The 13,175-nt window shown below is 63.5% G+C and overlaps 1 protein-coding gene across 2 annotated transcripts in view; it reads right to left on the minus strand.

The window, feature by feature from the left end:
• NAV1 (neuron navigator 1) overlaps positions 1-13,175 on the minus strand; it is a 55,522-nt gene that overhangs the window by 39,416 nt on the left and 2,931 nt on the right. For both annotated transcript variants that reach the window (XM_080633076.1, XM_080633075.1), the window contains exons 2-4: positions 7,842-8,411; positions 7,424-7,494; positions 4,887-5,600 (exon numbers count right to left, since the gene is read on the minus strand). In XM_080633076.1, coding sequence (XP_080489202.1) covers positions 4,887-5,600; positions 7,424-7,494; positions 7,842-8,395 — 1,339 coding nt within the window. In that variant the 5' untranslated portion in view covers positions 8,396-8,411. The remainder of the gene's footprint in view (positions 1-4,886; positions 5,601-7,423; positions 7,495-7,841; positions 8,412-13,175) is intronic.

Raw genomic sequence — 13,175 nt, forward strand, 5'->3', positions numbered from 1 at the left:
GCTCAATGCCTCCCAGCCCCAGAACCACCAACCCCTCCCCTGGCTCCCCCAGGAGCGCCGCTGGATGCGCCCGGAGGAGGATGCGGCTCTGCAGGGCAGGGGACAGGGCAGGACCTCACCGTGTCCCATCTCCCACACCCCACATCCCTGCACAAGGAACCCTCAAGGCGCGGAACCCGGAGGGGAGCAGGACTGAGCCACCCCTGAGGGATGGGGCCATCCCCGCTGCACCCAGTGCAGGGATGCAGACTCGGCAGCCTCACCCCTGGGCTCCAACCGCAGCGCTACCGTCACCAGAGGCAGGGCACACGCAGAGCCCTGGGACACTGCTGCCACCACACACATGGAGCACCGAACACCACGCGTGCGGTGGCACAAAGGATGCTCTGGACTGGACAAGAGATGAGCTATTAACCTAAAGGGACACGAGCGGGCGATGGCACAGGGGGCTCGTGCGAGGGAAGGGCTGTGGGCACAGGGACACGTGTGGCAGCACAAGAAGCCAAAGACGCAAAGCCAGGGACAGGGGCATCCAGAAGGAACTCTCCAGAAGGATCCAGAACTGCCATCAGCTCCCCGAGTGCCATCCAAGCGGGAAGCACGCTGCTCCCGAGGCACCCAGAACAGAGCAAACCACCCCAGGAGGGACATGGCCCAGGCCCCACCATGGTCACATCCCACCAGCAGACCCCAACAGCCCTTCCAGAGCTGCACAGAAGTTCACATCCATGTATATGTGTTCCCAGTGGACAAATGTTGGATGTGGGAGCAAGGCAGAGGCACGCACTGGGAAAACCCCATTTGACCACGGTTTTCAGGCTCCTTGGGGCAGGATTTTGCTCTGGCAGAGCAGCCCCAATACTTTTGCCTTCAAGTGTTTGCTCTGCTGCTTTTCTATGGGCAATTTTTAAAGCCAAACCTGGGTTATTTGGGGGTTTAGCACTGCCATTATCACCAGGAACGTGGCGCATCCCAAAGGGACGCAGCGGAAAGCTCTGGGGTCCAGACTTTCTCCCCATTCCCTGCAGCCATCTCAGCCAGAGAGGAGACATCTGCTCCTCCCTGCCAGCTCCCAAGAGCAGGATGGAAGCTGCAACCCAGCCATGCACCTCTCCCCTCTCTCCTCAAACACGAGTCCGTATCTGCTACCAGAAGGAAATAAATCCCCACCCCAACGACCTCGTCACACAGGAGCCTTGAGAGAGGAACAACGTTAGCGTGACAGTGGCACCAGTACAGCCACACCGCTTCACCAGGCAGTAACCCACCCCATCACTGTGAAGAGCTGCTTGGTGTCCAACCTCCCCATGGTCTCCTGCCACGGCGGCAATGGGCCCGTTAGCACTTGATCACACAGCCAGTGGGGCAGAGGCAGGAACGCCGTGGGGCAGAGGAGCTCCTTTTAATCCCCTGCCATACACTTGGCCAGCAAGGACAGCCATCAGGAGGGTTTCTCCTTGGGGCCACCTCAACCAGAGCCAGGAACGTGCTTGCATGAGACGTGTCGGACACCATTCAAGTGGTTTCTTTCCTAAGCCAACCACAGTCAGATGCAATGGGAAGCTCCAGCCCTTCAAGGAGCCCATATGCAGGCACCGGCCTCTCGGCTCTGCCAGGTGCAGGGGCTCCTGCAGTGAGTGTTTTGGGGAACACCATCCCCACTGGGATCACCCAAGTGTTCCAGCCCATGCACCACCCGCCGCCTCCTCACTGATGTGAATTAGCACCCACTCAAGAGGCACCAAATACAGCAAGAGTTGGCCAAGGAAATGGCTGCAGAAGAGGCTGCAGGACCTCGAGGTGCTCTGGGAGCTCCAGGGAAGCGCAGGAATGCCGCCGGCACCGCACCACGCTGTGCCACGAGCTCTTTCCTTCCACCCTCCATCCCATGGCTGGGCGCTGGGGTAATGAGCAATCCCAGCTGCCAGTGAGCCCTGATGAGAAGCCTTGGTCTTTGCTTGATGTGAAGTGTGTAATTTGGACGATGGAAATAGCCTCTATAAAGCACATGCAGTGGCTGCGTGCCACTGACCTCTCCCGTCCTGAGCACGCTGCTCTGATTTAAGTGTGGTTACAGCTCCAGCAGCTCTACAAAGGCTTTGGTGTCATCAAAGAGATGACACAGCGGCAGCAACCGAATGAGACGCAGCATTCGGCCACCACTAAATAAACTGTATTTTGGGTGAGCAGAGGCTTGGGAGTGCTCCTGGCACGAGGAGCACGAGGTGGGGATGAGAACTCAGGTGTGGAGATCAAAGACGCGCAAGGTCTCCACAAGCCACGGTGCCCAATGGAGCAGGAAGCTTGGGTTAGGCAGAGGCAGCTCTGGCTGCTCAATACAGGCCAACAGTTCAAGGACAAGAAGATGAGCAGACGCTGTAAGGCTCTGCAGCTTCCCAGCACAAACCAAGCCCGTGGGTCTCCTCGTGCAGCTCTGGGGATGGCGTGCTCCAGCAGACACAGGCAAACAGCTCAGGAGGACGTTTCTTTTGCCAAAGGACTCCAAGAAAACAGCAGAGAAACCTCCCCTCCCTCCCAAGCACCTCCTGAAGCAACCAGGAGAAAGCTCCTCTCCTGGCCCGACCCAGCAGCCCTGGCAGGGCTTGAAGCCCACTCTCCTGAGCCCAGGGGTCCTGTCCCTTCCGGGTCCATCCCCACTGCAGGAACAACCTCTCCCTCGAGGAGCCAGATTGTGGAAGGCACCATCACCCCCGTGAAGGTTTCATCTGCCTGGATCACACCAGACCACAAGCAAAGGGGTCAGGACCAGAAGCTCACTGAGTGCAGAACCCCAGGCGCAGTTCTGCTGCCAGCGTGCACGAAGTGATGGAGTCGCCACTGCCACACTTCTGCCTCTTCCACACATCCCCACGCTCCTGTTGGCATCCCCACCACACCGGCTGCCAAGAACACGCCAGGTCATGGGTGGCTTGGGTAGGGAGGTTATGACTCAATAGCACAGCTCTGACGGACGCGAGCAGCACAGCCCCATGGAAGGAAAGCAAGGTCTCTGCAGGGTTAAGCTCCTGCCCTGTCCACCCCAGGCATTGTCCCCACCTGACCAGCCCTGGGGCCCCTCCACAGGATGCTTGGCAGCCCTCACATCACGGACAATCGCCTATTTCAGCACGTACATAGAGCAGGGGGAGCAGAGCACAGATCCAGCAGAGTCTGGACCTCACAGGCCAGCTGACCAAGCCTTCAAGATATAAGTGGAGTCCAAAGGGATGCTCCCAACGGCAAGGGCAGCCCTGGGGCCCTGAAACAGGCCTCAGAGGAAGACAGAAGCAAGGCAACCACTACGGAAACAAAACAGGTATTGGGGGCACGTTCACAACCTATGGTCTTCCTCGGTGGGGGCACAAACCCCTGTCCTGCTGGCAGCATCTCTGGTACCACCACAGCAGTAGGGCTGAGCATGGATGTCCATGAGCCCCCCACTGCCGTGTGTCCAGCCTGTTCTTGCTCCCTGCCCACCCCTTGCGCTCACCCTGGGGCTGCCCATGAGCTGCTTGTGCAGCCTCGAGATGCTCCAGCAGCTGCCAGACCCCTGCCAGGGCAGGGATGGGGCCAGGCAAGCAAGAGCCTGCTGACCCCAGGGCTGCGGGTGATGCTCTGGGAGGTTCCATGCCCATGTGCCAGCACTGGAGCAGGGGCTGTGCCAACCCGAAGGCTCCTGTGTGTGCAGCAGGGAAGTGGCCTCAGCAGGCACAGCTTTACAGGTACCTTCCCTGGGCTCCTTACTCCACCTCCCAAACCTGCTCCACAGCCCCCGCAGGGGTGAATCTCACCCCTTCTCCCCACAGCAGAGCTCTGCTCTGGTGCAGCCAGGAGAAGGCACCTCAAGCCAGGTCCTCAAGCGCCAGAGAAGCTCCTGGACTCCTAAAAGGCAGGGAACCTGGAGGACAGGACACACCAGGACCCCCAGCCCTGCCTATACCAATGCTCTCCCCCTCCCTCCCCATCAACCAGGGCTTTAAACCCAGCCAGCTCAGGCACTAATGGCTGTGCAGAGGCCATTTGCCACCTTCTCACACCAGTTTGTGAGACCGAACAGAGCTCACTGGAGCCACAAGCCCCCAGCAGTTCCTGCCCAGCCAAACCCACAGGCACTGCAATCGGGATGTGGGGGAGAACAGGCTTCAGCAGGACACAGAGGGCTCCCAAGGCTGCCACGGGTTCCTAGAGATCAGCACGAGGGAAGCACGAGGGCTGGATGTGCCAGTACCAAGACCCAGCACCATGCGCCATGACTGGGGCAGCAGATCCCTGGAGCAAGGGCACGGCCAGCGCTGGAGGCAGCGCTCGGTGCTCTCATGGAACCTCCCCCACGCACTAACGTGTGGCTCAAGGATCAAACCCACCAGGCCAGCAAGATGCTGGCGGCCACGGGCTGAAACCAGCTCAAGCAACCCTGATAGCAGCATCCTTGGAGAACCTTCCTCAGCCCAAGGCACTGGAGAAGCTCTGGATTTGAAGCTTCCTGCCCGAAGCACAGACCCTACACACGGCACTTCCACCGCAGCCTCCCAGCGAGAGCAGGCAAGGTTAACCCAAGGGGCAGCCACACCGATGGCAACGGTGGGGAGCAGCGGCGGCACCTCCATTGTGTTTGCTGGGGCATCGATACCAGGGTGACCAGACACATGTGGGGGAGGACGAGCTCACCCACCTCCTGCCACTGCTCCTCGTGAGGAGGCTGGAGACAAGGCCAAAGGGGATTGTGCGCTGCCCCTTCGGCTGCCTGGTGGCACCTTCGCCCTCAGCATCCCTCCTCCTCGCCCCTCGGCACCAAGACCAGGACAACACAGCCTCCATCGTGCCCCTCCCGGGGGTGCCAGGACCCCCCGACGCCTCGCCCCTCGGGGCGCGCCGGCAGCACTCACCCAGCATCTGGCTGAAGAGGAGCTGCTCCAGGTCGCCCAGCACCGTGACCACCAGCTCGGGGTCCACCTTCAGGTACGGCTTCTCCTCGGCGCCCGCCGCCACCGCCGGCCCCTTCCCGCCCAGCAGCTCATCATCGCACTTGCCGCCGCCCGCTTCGGGGGCCTTGCTGAGGGGCTTCACCTCGGCGTAGGGCCCGCGGGGGATGCGGCTGGGTTTGCCGGCGGGCGGCGGCTTGGCGGGGCCGGCGGGGCGCGGCGGCAGCAGCGAGTGCTCGGAGCGGGACAAGCTCCGCGACATGGCGGGCGCCTCCCGGCCGCGGGGACCGCCACCGCCCCGGCCGCCCCCCGCCGCCGCCGCCCCCGGTGCCGCCGCCTTGGCCATGTCGTCGCTCCAGCGGGGCTCGTAGAGCTGTCGCTTCTTCTCGGCGTCGGTGAGGAAGGCCAGGTTGGTGAGCGACTTCTGCTTGCGCAGGTTGGAGCCGGCCGGCAGCCGCCCCTCCGCGCTGCTCGCCTTGAAGACGCGCAGCTCCGCGCCCCGCGGCCCCGCCGCCGCCGCCGCCTTCGCCCGCTTCGGCATCACCGCGCCGCCGTCGGGACCCCGCCGGTAGCCGCGCTCCTCCTCGCCCAGCTCCACGTCGGGAAGGTTCTTGAGGTTGCTCCCCAGCATCCCCGCGCTGCAACCATTTAACCCGCCGGCCGCCGCTGCTGCTGCCGCTGCGGCACCGAGGACACCGGGCGAGACACAGAGAGAGAGAAGCGCCGTTAGCGCCCGCCCCGCCGGGGCGGAGCGGGACGGGGAGGAGATGGGGTGGCTGTTGGGGGGGGGTGGTGAGCGGCGCGGCCCCACCTCGCCGCTGCGCCGCCAGCGGGACACTGAGAACCAGCGGAATGTCGGGGGCAAACAAAAAGAGCCCGCCCTCCTCAGAGCCCCGCGGGCGCGGGCAGGGGGCGGGGCGCGGCGGGGGCGCGCGCGGGGACGCGCAGCGCCGAGCACGGCAGGAGGGGGTGCGGGGGGGGAGTGACCGAGCAGAGCCCCGATGGAAGGGGGGGGAACGGGGACAAAACTTCCCCGTTTCACCCCAAACGGCGCTGGAAGGGGCGGCCCCGGCACCCCACCCCCAGCGGGGCCCCTCCGGGGTGGGGGGGGCTGAGGGGGAGCGGGGTCTGGTTATCATCAGTGTTCATTAATTACCCGTCCCCAGGGAGGGGTGAATTAAGTCTATTTGGTGACCTCACGCGCGCTGCCATGGCAACCGCCGGAAAATATCGCATTAGAGCCCATCACCGTGCTGCCGGGATGGGGAGAGGGCAGGGCAGGGGGGGGGGGGGAGCCCCCAGCACAGCCCCCAGCCGGGGGGGGTTCGGGATCCAGCCCGTGGTGATGCTGAGGAGCCCCGAAATGCCCCGGGCTTGGATGGGACAGCAAAGGGTGGCCAAAGCCCCCGGTGTTACCATTGCTGGGATGGGGTGGGTGCAGGACCTGCACCCCGAAGCCGCTGTCAGTGTGCGGGGCTGTCGTGGCTATGGCCTGGGTGTAGGGCCCATTGCGGGGACCAGATCTGGGGGTGCCGTGTCATGGACACCCGGGACCTCCCGGTGTTCCCCGTCCCCCCCAGGCCCGCGGGAGCTGCGGAGCCAGGGAAAGGATCCGGTCCCTTCCCCAGCCCCGCGGCTCTGACCGACTTCTGTCCCTTCGCATCACGCAGTGAAGCTCCCGGCTCCTTTTCTTCCCCTTGCCTACACATCCCTGGAGCATCCCGCCATCCTCCGCTGCCGCTGCCCTGGCAACCGCCGCCCGGCATCTCCCCCAGCAGCCGCCCCCCAAAACCTGCCCCAGAGCAGGCGCCATCGGGGACCGGTTTGTCCCCAGCACCGCAGTGGGGAGCTCGCACTGGGCTCCCGAGAACGGGGGTGTCCCCTCGGTGGGTGTGGGGAGCCAGCGGCACCCGCCTCCGCCCGGCTGCACGCCAGCTCCTTGGAAATGGGTCATTCCTGGAGCTCGCCTGGAAACTGGGAAGAGGAGGGAAAGGAGCCAGGCAGGGCCATGTCCCGGCGGCGCCACGGGAGGGGACAGTCCCTCTGCGCTGGACCATGGGGGATGCTGACCATGGGGGATGCTGGACCATGGGGGATGCTGACCATGGGGGATGCTGACCATGGGGGATGCTGGCCCATGGGGGATGCTGGCCCATGGGGGATGCTGGACCATGAGGGATGCTGACCATGGGGGATGCTGACCATGGGGGATGCTGGCCCATGGGGGATGCTGGACCATGGGGGATGCTGGACCATGAGGGATGCCAATGTGGCTCCTGCGCCTGGGTTTGGCCACGCCGCTGGATGTAGGTTTTTGGCCATGGGAGTCACCGGACACGGCAGCTGCAGCTGTGTCATTCCCAAAGGAATTGGGGCACATCTTATGTGAGGCCCCCCCTCGGATCCCCTTCCAGCACGTGCCCGCGGCGGTCTGAGCTCCACACAATCCCCCTGCCCCCCGGCAGCACCCCCTCATCCCCAGCAAGCACCCCTGGACTCACTCGGGCCTCCGGGTTTGGGGTCGGGGTCAGGTCCAGGGCACTCGTCACCCTCCTCCTGGCGCTCCTGCAGCCTGGGGGCAGAGCCGGGTCAGGATGGGGGAGCAGGGGCACATCGCCGGGTGCAGCCGGCTGGGGACACCCAGGAGATGGGAACGCGGTGCCTTGGGCTCTGCCAGGGTTCGGGGACACTGGCAAAGGGGGGGTCCCAGTGCACTCCATTGCCCACTGAGCTCATCCCCTGCCCCACACCTGCTCTCATGGATGCCCCAAGAACCCCCAGCACCGCAAACCCAGTTGAAACCCTCCCTGTGGGGCAGAGCCCCCAGACCCAACCCCACTCTTCCCCATGACCACCCCCACCACGCCACCTGCACCCCATGTCCCCCTGTCCCCATACACCCCATCCCCAGGGACTCACCGGTACTGGAAGGGTGCCACGGTGGCAGTGACGGGGTGATTGTGTGGGGCACCCGAGGAGAAGGTGATGGCCCCCGACCCAAATACAGGACCCCTGCCCTGCGAGCCACTGTGGGGCTCATCCCCCGACCGTGCCACGGTCACTCCACTGCCCTTCCCAGGGCCCCCCCCCAGCCACCCCCCAGCCCTGCCCTGTGCTGGGGGAGCCTTGGGCAGCTCAGGGGGCTCCCTTGCCCTGCCTGCCCCTCTCCTCCCGCTGCCCCCTGCCTCTGGCCACTTCCCGGGGGGCACCAGGGGTTTTGCTGGGACCTTCTGCCCCCCACGGCGGGGGACACCGGGGCTGCCCCCACTGCCCTCGGCAGCTCTGCCTTTGGGTTTGAGCGTCCTGGGGCCAGGGGCTGGCTGGGGGGACAGAGCCCTGGGGGACACGGGGGCCCCCGTGGTGCTGCTGGGGGCCGTGGCGTGCAGTTTGCCATGGGCCAGAGCGCGGGGCACCGGGATTGCAGAGGCGAAGTGGCTGCGGGTGGCAGGGTTGACGTTGGCTGTCCCGTTCATCCTGGTGCTGGCGAAGCTGTGGGGGGAGAGCAGGGATGAGCAGGGCGAGGGGTGGCCATGGTGGCACCCACATCCCGCAGACACAGCGGACCCTGGTGTTGGCCCCTGCTGACTGTGGTGCTCAATGGCCTCATCCCGAGGGAGGCCTCTGCACCCCACAGAGGGAGGAAACACGCGATGTCCCCCACAGGGATCCCCACGGCACTTGTGACATCCTCCCCCAGGGACCCTGTGCAGCCCCATCCCAGGTCCCTGCAGCAGGTCCCTGCAGCAAGGCCACATGGCACAGAGCCTCAGCAGATTGGGCTGCATCAGAGGCGGGATGGGCCCCTCTTGGCCACCCAAAACCTTCTCCTTGTCCTCAGAACCACCTCCTGGTCAAACGAGACCATGTCCCAGACACCTGAGACCATCTCCTAGTCATACAATCATCATAGAATCACAGAATGGTTCGGGTTGGAAAGGACCTTAAGATCATTCAGTTCCAACCCCTTGCCATTGGCAGGGACACCTCACACTAAACCAGAGAAGTGGTGAATGCTCCATCCCTGGCAGTGTTCAAGGCCAGGTTGGGCAGAGCCTTGGGTAACATGGTCTGGCGTGAGGCATCCCTGCCCATGGCAGGGGTTGGAACTGGGTAATCTTAAGGTCCTTTCCAACCCAAGCCATTCTATGGGTCTATGATTCTTCTTCCGAACTCCTCATCTGCCTCCGTATTGATTCCTGCCCCATCCAAGCTCTGCCCCTGCAGCAGCCGGGGAGCACCGCATCACCTGCACTGCTTTGCCTGCCTAAAGCAGGTTACAGCTTGACCTACATAGACACAGGCAGCTCCTTCGCAATTAGATCCAAAGGGAAACAACTTTCTCCTTTAATGCCACCAGGCACAGAGCTCCGTGTGCCTGGAGCAGCTCTTGGGAACCGGCTGCTGCCATCACCAAGTGATGGGAGCACCAGGACTTTGCACCAGATGCTTCAGCTCTGTCCCCTCCCCAGGTACCAGACACAAGGTGTATGAGCTCCAGAGCTCAGGCCCAGAGCACTGAGCCAACAGATACCGGCTCGAGCGCTGAACTCCAGCTTTCCCTGAATTAAAGACTTCTAAGCCCAGAGATGAGGTGGTTTCAGATCCCTTCAGGTGATTCCTCCACAAAGACATGGGTGTTCACCCTGAAGGAAAACGAAACAGCCTTGGCCGAGCATGTCCTTCATCCCAGGGCAAGCACAACCCAGCACATCCCCGAAGGCATCTATTTCAAAGAGGCATCTGTTGTGCTTGCAGCTCGAGCTACGTCCTCATCCCAGTGTTCAAATGCATCCCTCATGTGAGACTTTAGCAGCCAGAAATGGATACAGGGGCCTGGAGTCTCATTTCATGTCTCTGTTTCCGATGTGAGGGGGTCACTGGAGCATCCCCAGCATTGAAACAGATGCGCTTTGGAGCCATCCATCACCTGAGCAAGTGTGATGGATGCCTCAGAGGGATCCAACCCCCATGGTCTCAAGAGAACAGCCGATGGCTCCGCAGCATTTCACTGTCCTGAAACGTTTCAGGGTGACTTTTATAAACCAGATTAAATTTGCTTCTCTCTTATCTCTTGCAGCTTAGGGATCCCTGATGGCGATGGAACTGCCCTGTGCCCCAGGATAACTGTGGCAGGAGCCTGAGCATGAACGCTTGGTGATGCACAAAGGCACGAAACCCATCAGCCTCTGCCGGCATCCTGCTGCCACTTCGTGCCTCAGTTTCCCCACCCTGCCACGGCCTCCGTTCAGGGTGAGGGAGCTGAAACCAGGCTGGGAAATAGGGATAAAGGAGGACGGATCCTGCAGAGCAGCTCCATGAATCAGGAGCCACCCTTGAGACCAGCAGCATAGGAGTGCTGGGGGTTGCAGCAGAGCCGGGTGAGGAGCTGAGCCCACGACACGGCTGCCCCGTGAAGCAGCCCTGTGCTTCTTGCAGGAGGAACCGGCCCGAGCTGCCTTTGGGAATGGCTCCAGCACGGCCGCCTCCCCGGCACGCTCGGAAGAGGGACAAAGAAAAGGCTCCTTGTGGCACAAGGGACATCAAACTTTCCTAAGAGAAACAGAGGGAGCGGGGGCAGAGCAGAGCCTTCAGAGGAGAACAAGCTCCTGATTCAGCCACCAGCCCCTTCCCTCCGGCCCCGCTGCCCTGGCCGGGACCTGGCCAGCCCGTGGGACGTTGCCAGTGCCTGGGACATCGCCACCGCCGCAGCGCTAAGCCCTGGCTGGGCTCCTTCCCGCTCCGGAGGGACCGGCTCCATGGCTGGGGCAGGCGGGTGCAAGGGGGGCCCGGGCAGCGCTGCTCTGCGGGGCTGTTTCCCCACAGCTCGATGCTGGGGGCTCTGGGAGATGAGCTTGAGGACGGAAACCGCCTGTGGTAGGAGCAGAGATGCTCAGCCCCTCAGGCGCGGCATCGGTCTCCGCTCCAGCCGCTCCACAGCAATCCCATTATGCACTTAACCCACGCCAATACAACCTTGCTCCGAGCAGAGTTCAGCTCTCAGTGCACCGACTGCAGCAGCTCCCGCCCCCAACAGCCCCGCAGACAGCACTGAAACCAACCTGCGCCCGCGATGGGCTTTGCCGGGCACAAATCCTGCTGGGACAGAGCCAGGAGCTGCGCGAGGATCTATGCGAGGGGCTGTGCAAGGAGCCCCGGGGCCGAAGGCCTCTCGCTGGCCGGGGATGTCCCGGCTCCCTGTGGCAGGGGCAAGCGGTGCCTGGGGTGCCCATGGTCCCGCCGTCCCCCTCACGGATCCCGCACCTCACCGGGGCTGAGCACGGCGGCTCTGACCCGCCCCGGGGCAGCGAAGGGGGGCACCGGGACTGCTCGGTGCGGGTCGGGCACCCCCGGGCCCAGCCCGCTGGGTTCCGCGGTGATGGGTGCCGGGGTGCGGGGGGCAGCGGGGGAGCCCGTTCAGGAGGCGCCGGTGCTGGACAGCTCCGCCCCCGGCCATGCCGAGGGGGACACGGGAGCCACCGGTCACCGCGGAGGCCGGGGTGGCCTCGCAGACCCATGGCCTGGTTCGTGTTGAAAGGGACCTTAAAGCCCATCCAGTCCCAACCCCTGCCACGGGCAGGGACCCCTTCCACTGGAGCAGCTTGCTCCAAGCCCCTGTGTCCAACCTGGCCTTGAACACTGCCAGGGATGGGGCAGCCACAGCTTCTCTGGGCACCCTGGGCCAGCGCCTCAGCACCCTCACAGGGAAGAGCTTCTGCCTAAGAGCTCGTCTCGGTCTCCCCTCTAGCAGGTTAAAGCCATTCCTCCTTGCTTCAGCATCCAGCACTGTGGCCAAAAAGCAACATTTCCCATTGTGCCTCCATCAGGCTTCAAACCCTCCCCAAACCCTCTCCAAAATCTGCCCCAAACCTCACCAAAACCTCTGTGACTTCACGGGGCTCAGGATTCCCCCGCCTCTTGCTCTGGCTGGACCGAGCCCTTGGCCAGGAGCCATCCCGCAGCCCCAGTGCCGGCACTCGGACGCTCGGGTAAGCTTCCGCCTCGGCCAGAACCCCCCGCAGCCGATTGCATCATTCATTGAGCTCCCGCATCACGGACCTGCCCTTTGCTCCCAGGCGTTCGGAGCAGGAGCAGATGTCGCAGCATCTGTGCTCGCCGGCACCGCGTGGAAACGGCCCCCCTAGTCCTGAGCCCTCGATCCGGGACCCCCCTCGATCCGGGACCCCCCTCGATCCGGGACCCCCTGGCAAAACGCATCACCTCAGCAGCTGCTGCTGCAGCCGCACGCAGACGTGTGCAGTGATGCTCAGAGGGGAGCAGGGCTTGACTTCCCATCCCAGCATGCACGGATGAGCCCCCCGCTGCCTGTCCCTCCTCCCAGCACTCATCTCTCCAAGCCCGCGGGCAGAGCGGGGGCTTCAGGCCACCCAAAAATGTCATTTCCCCCCCCAGATTAAGTTAAGGATTTGGAAAACGCTGCAGGAGGTGCGGGATGGGGACACAGCAAAGGGGCCAGAGCAGGAGCTTGAACCCCAAGAACAGAGCCACAGCCTGGGCTGGGTTTGTGGCTTCGCTGAGCCCTGCAGAGCCACCGAGCTCCAGGTTGGGGCTGAATCTGCTCCGGGCGATGAATCAGGTGAGGGAAAATCAACTCCCAGCTGCAATTCCCAACTGACCCCCCCCGGTACGGGCTATTCCCAACGCCCCTGCCAGGTCTTACCTGGGCAAGTGGGATGGATCTCCCTCCTCTCAGCCCAATAATCCCTCGTACAACAAATCAATCCCTGTTCTGCAGCCAGGACTCTTCCTGGCAGAGCCCCGGTAGCACCCCAGGGGGGTTCCCTTGGGACAACCGGGTATCTGCAATGGAAAGCAAAAGCCACGGGGAGCCCTTAATGGGATGAGTGGATTTTCCAGTGAGCTGCAAATCCACAGCAGCTGGTGGCCAACAGCTCCCTGCGGAGGCCCTGGGGGCTGCAGCGGTGCCTGTGACCCCCCCCCACTGCCAGCTTCCAGTGACAGTGACCCTGGGGCTCAGCAGAACCACCCCAAGTGCGTTCCTGATGCCAACATCCCCAAAGAGCCAGGGATGGCCACTTACACGTGCAGCTGGAAGAGGCAGGCAGGGACTGGCAATGCCACCCCGACCCCAGCACCCTCCATCAGCCCCAGAGCAGGCAGCAGCTCCGGTCCCACCATCCTCTTACAGCTGAAATTGAGCCTTCCACCTTCAAGGGATGCAGATAACAGAGCCACCGTGGGGCCATCACACCCAGAGGGGAGCCCGAGCATCCC

Source organism: Psittacula echo, assembly GCF_963264785.1.
Source record: "Psittacula echo genome assembly, chromosome: 22".
NCBI classification, from domain to species: Eukaryota; Metazoa; Chordata; class Aves; order Psittaciformes; family Psittacidae; genus Psittacula; species Psittacula echo.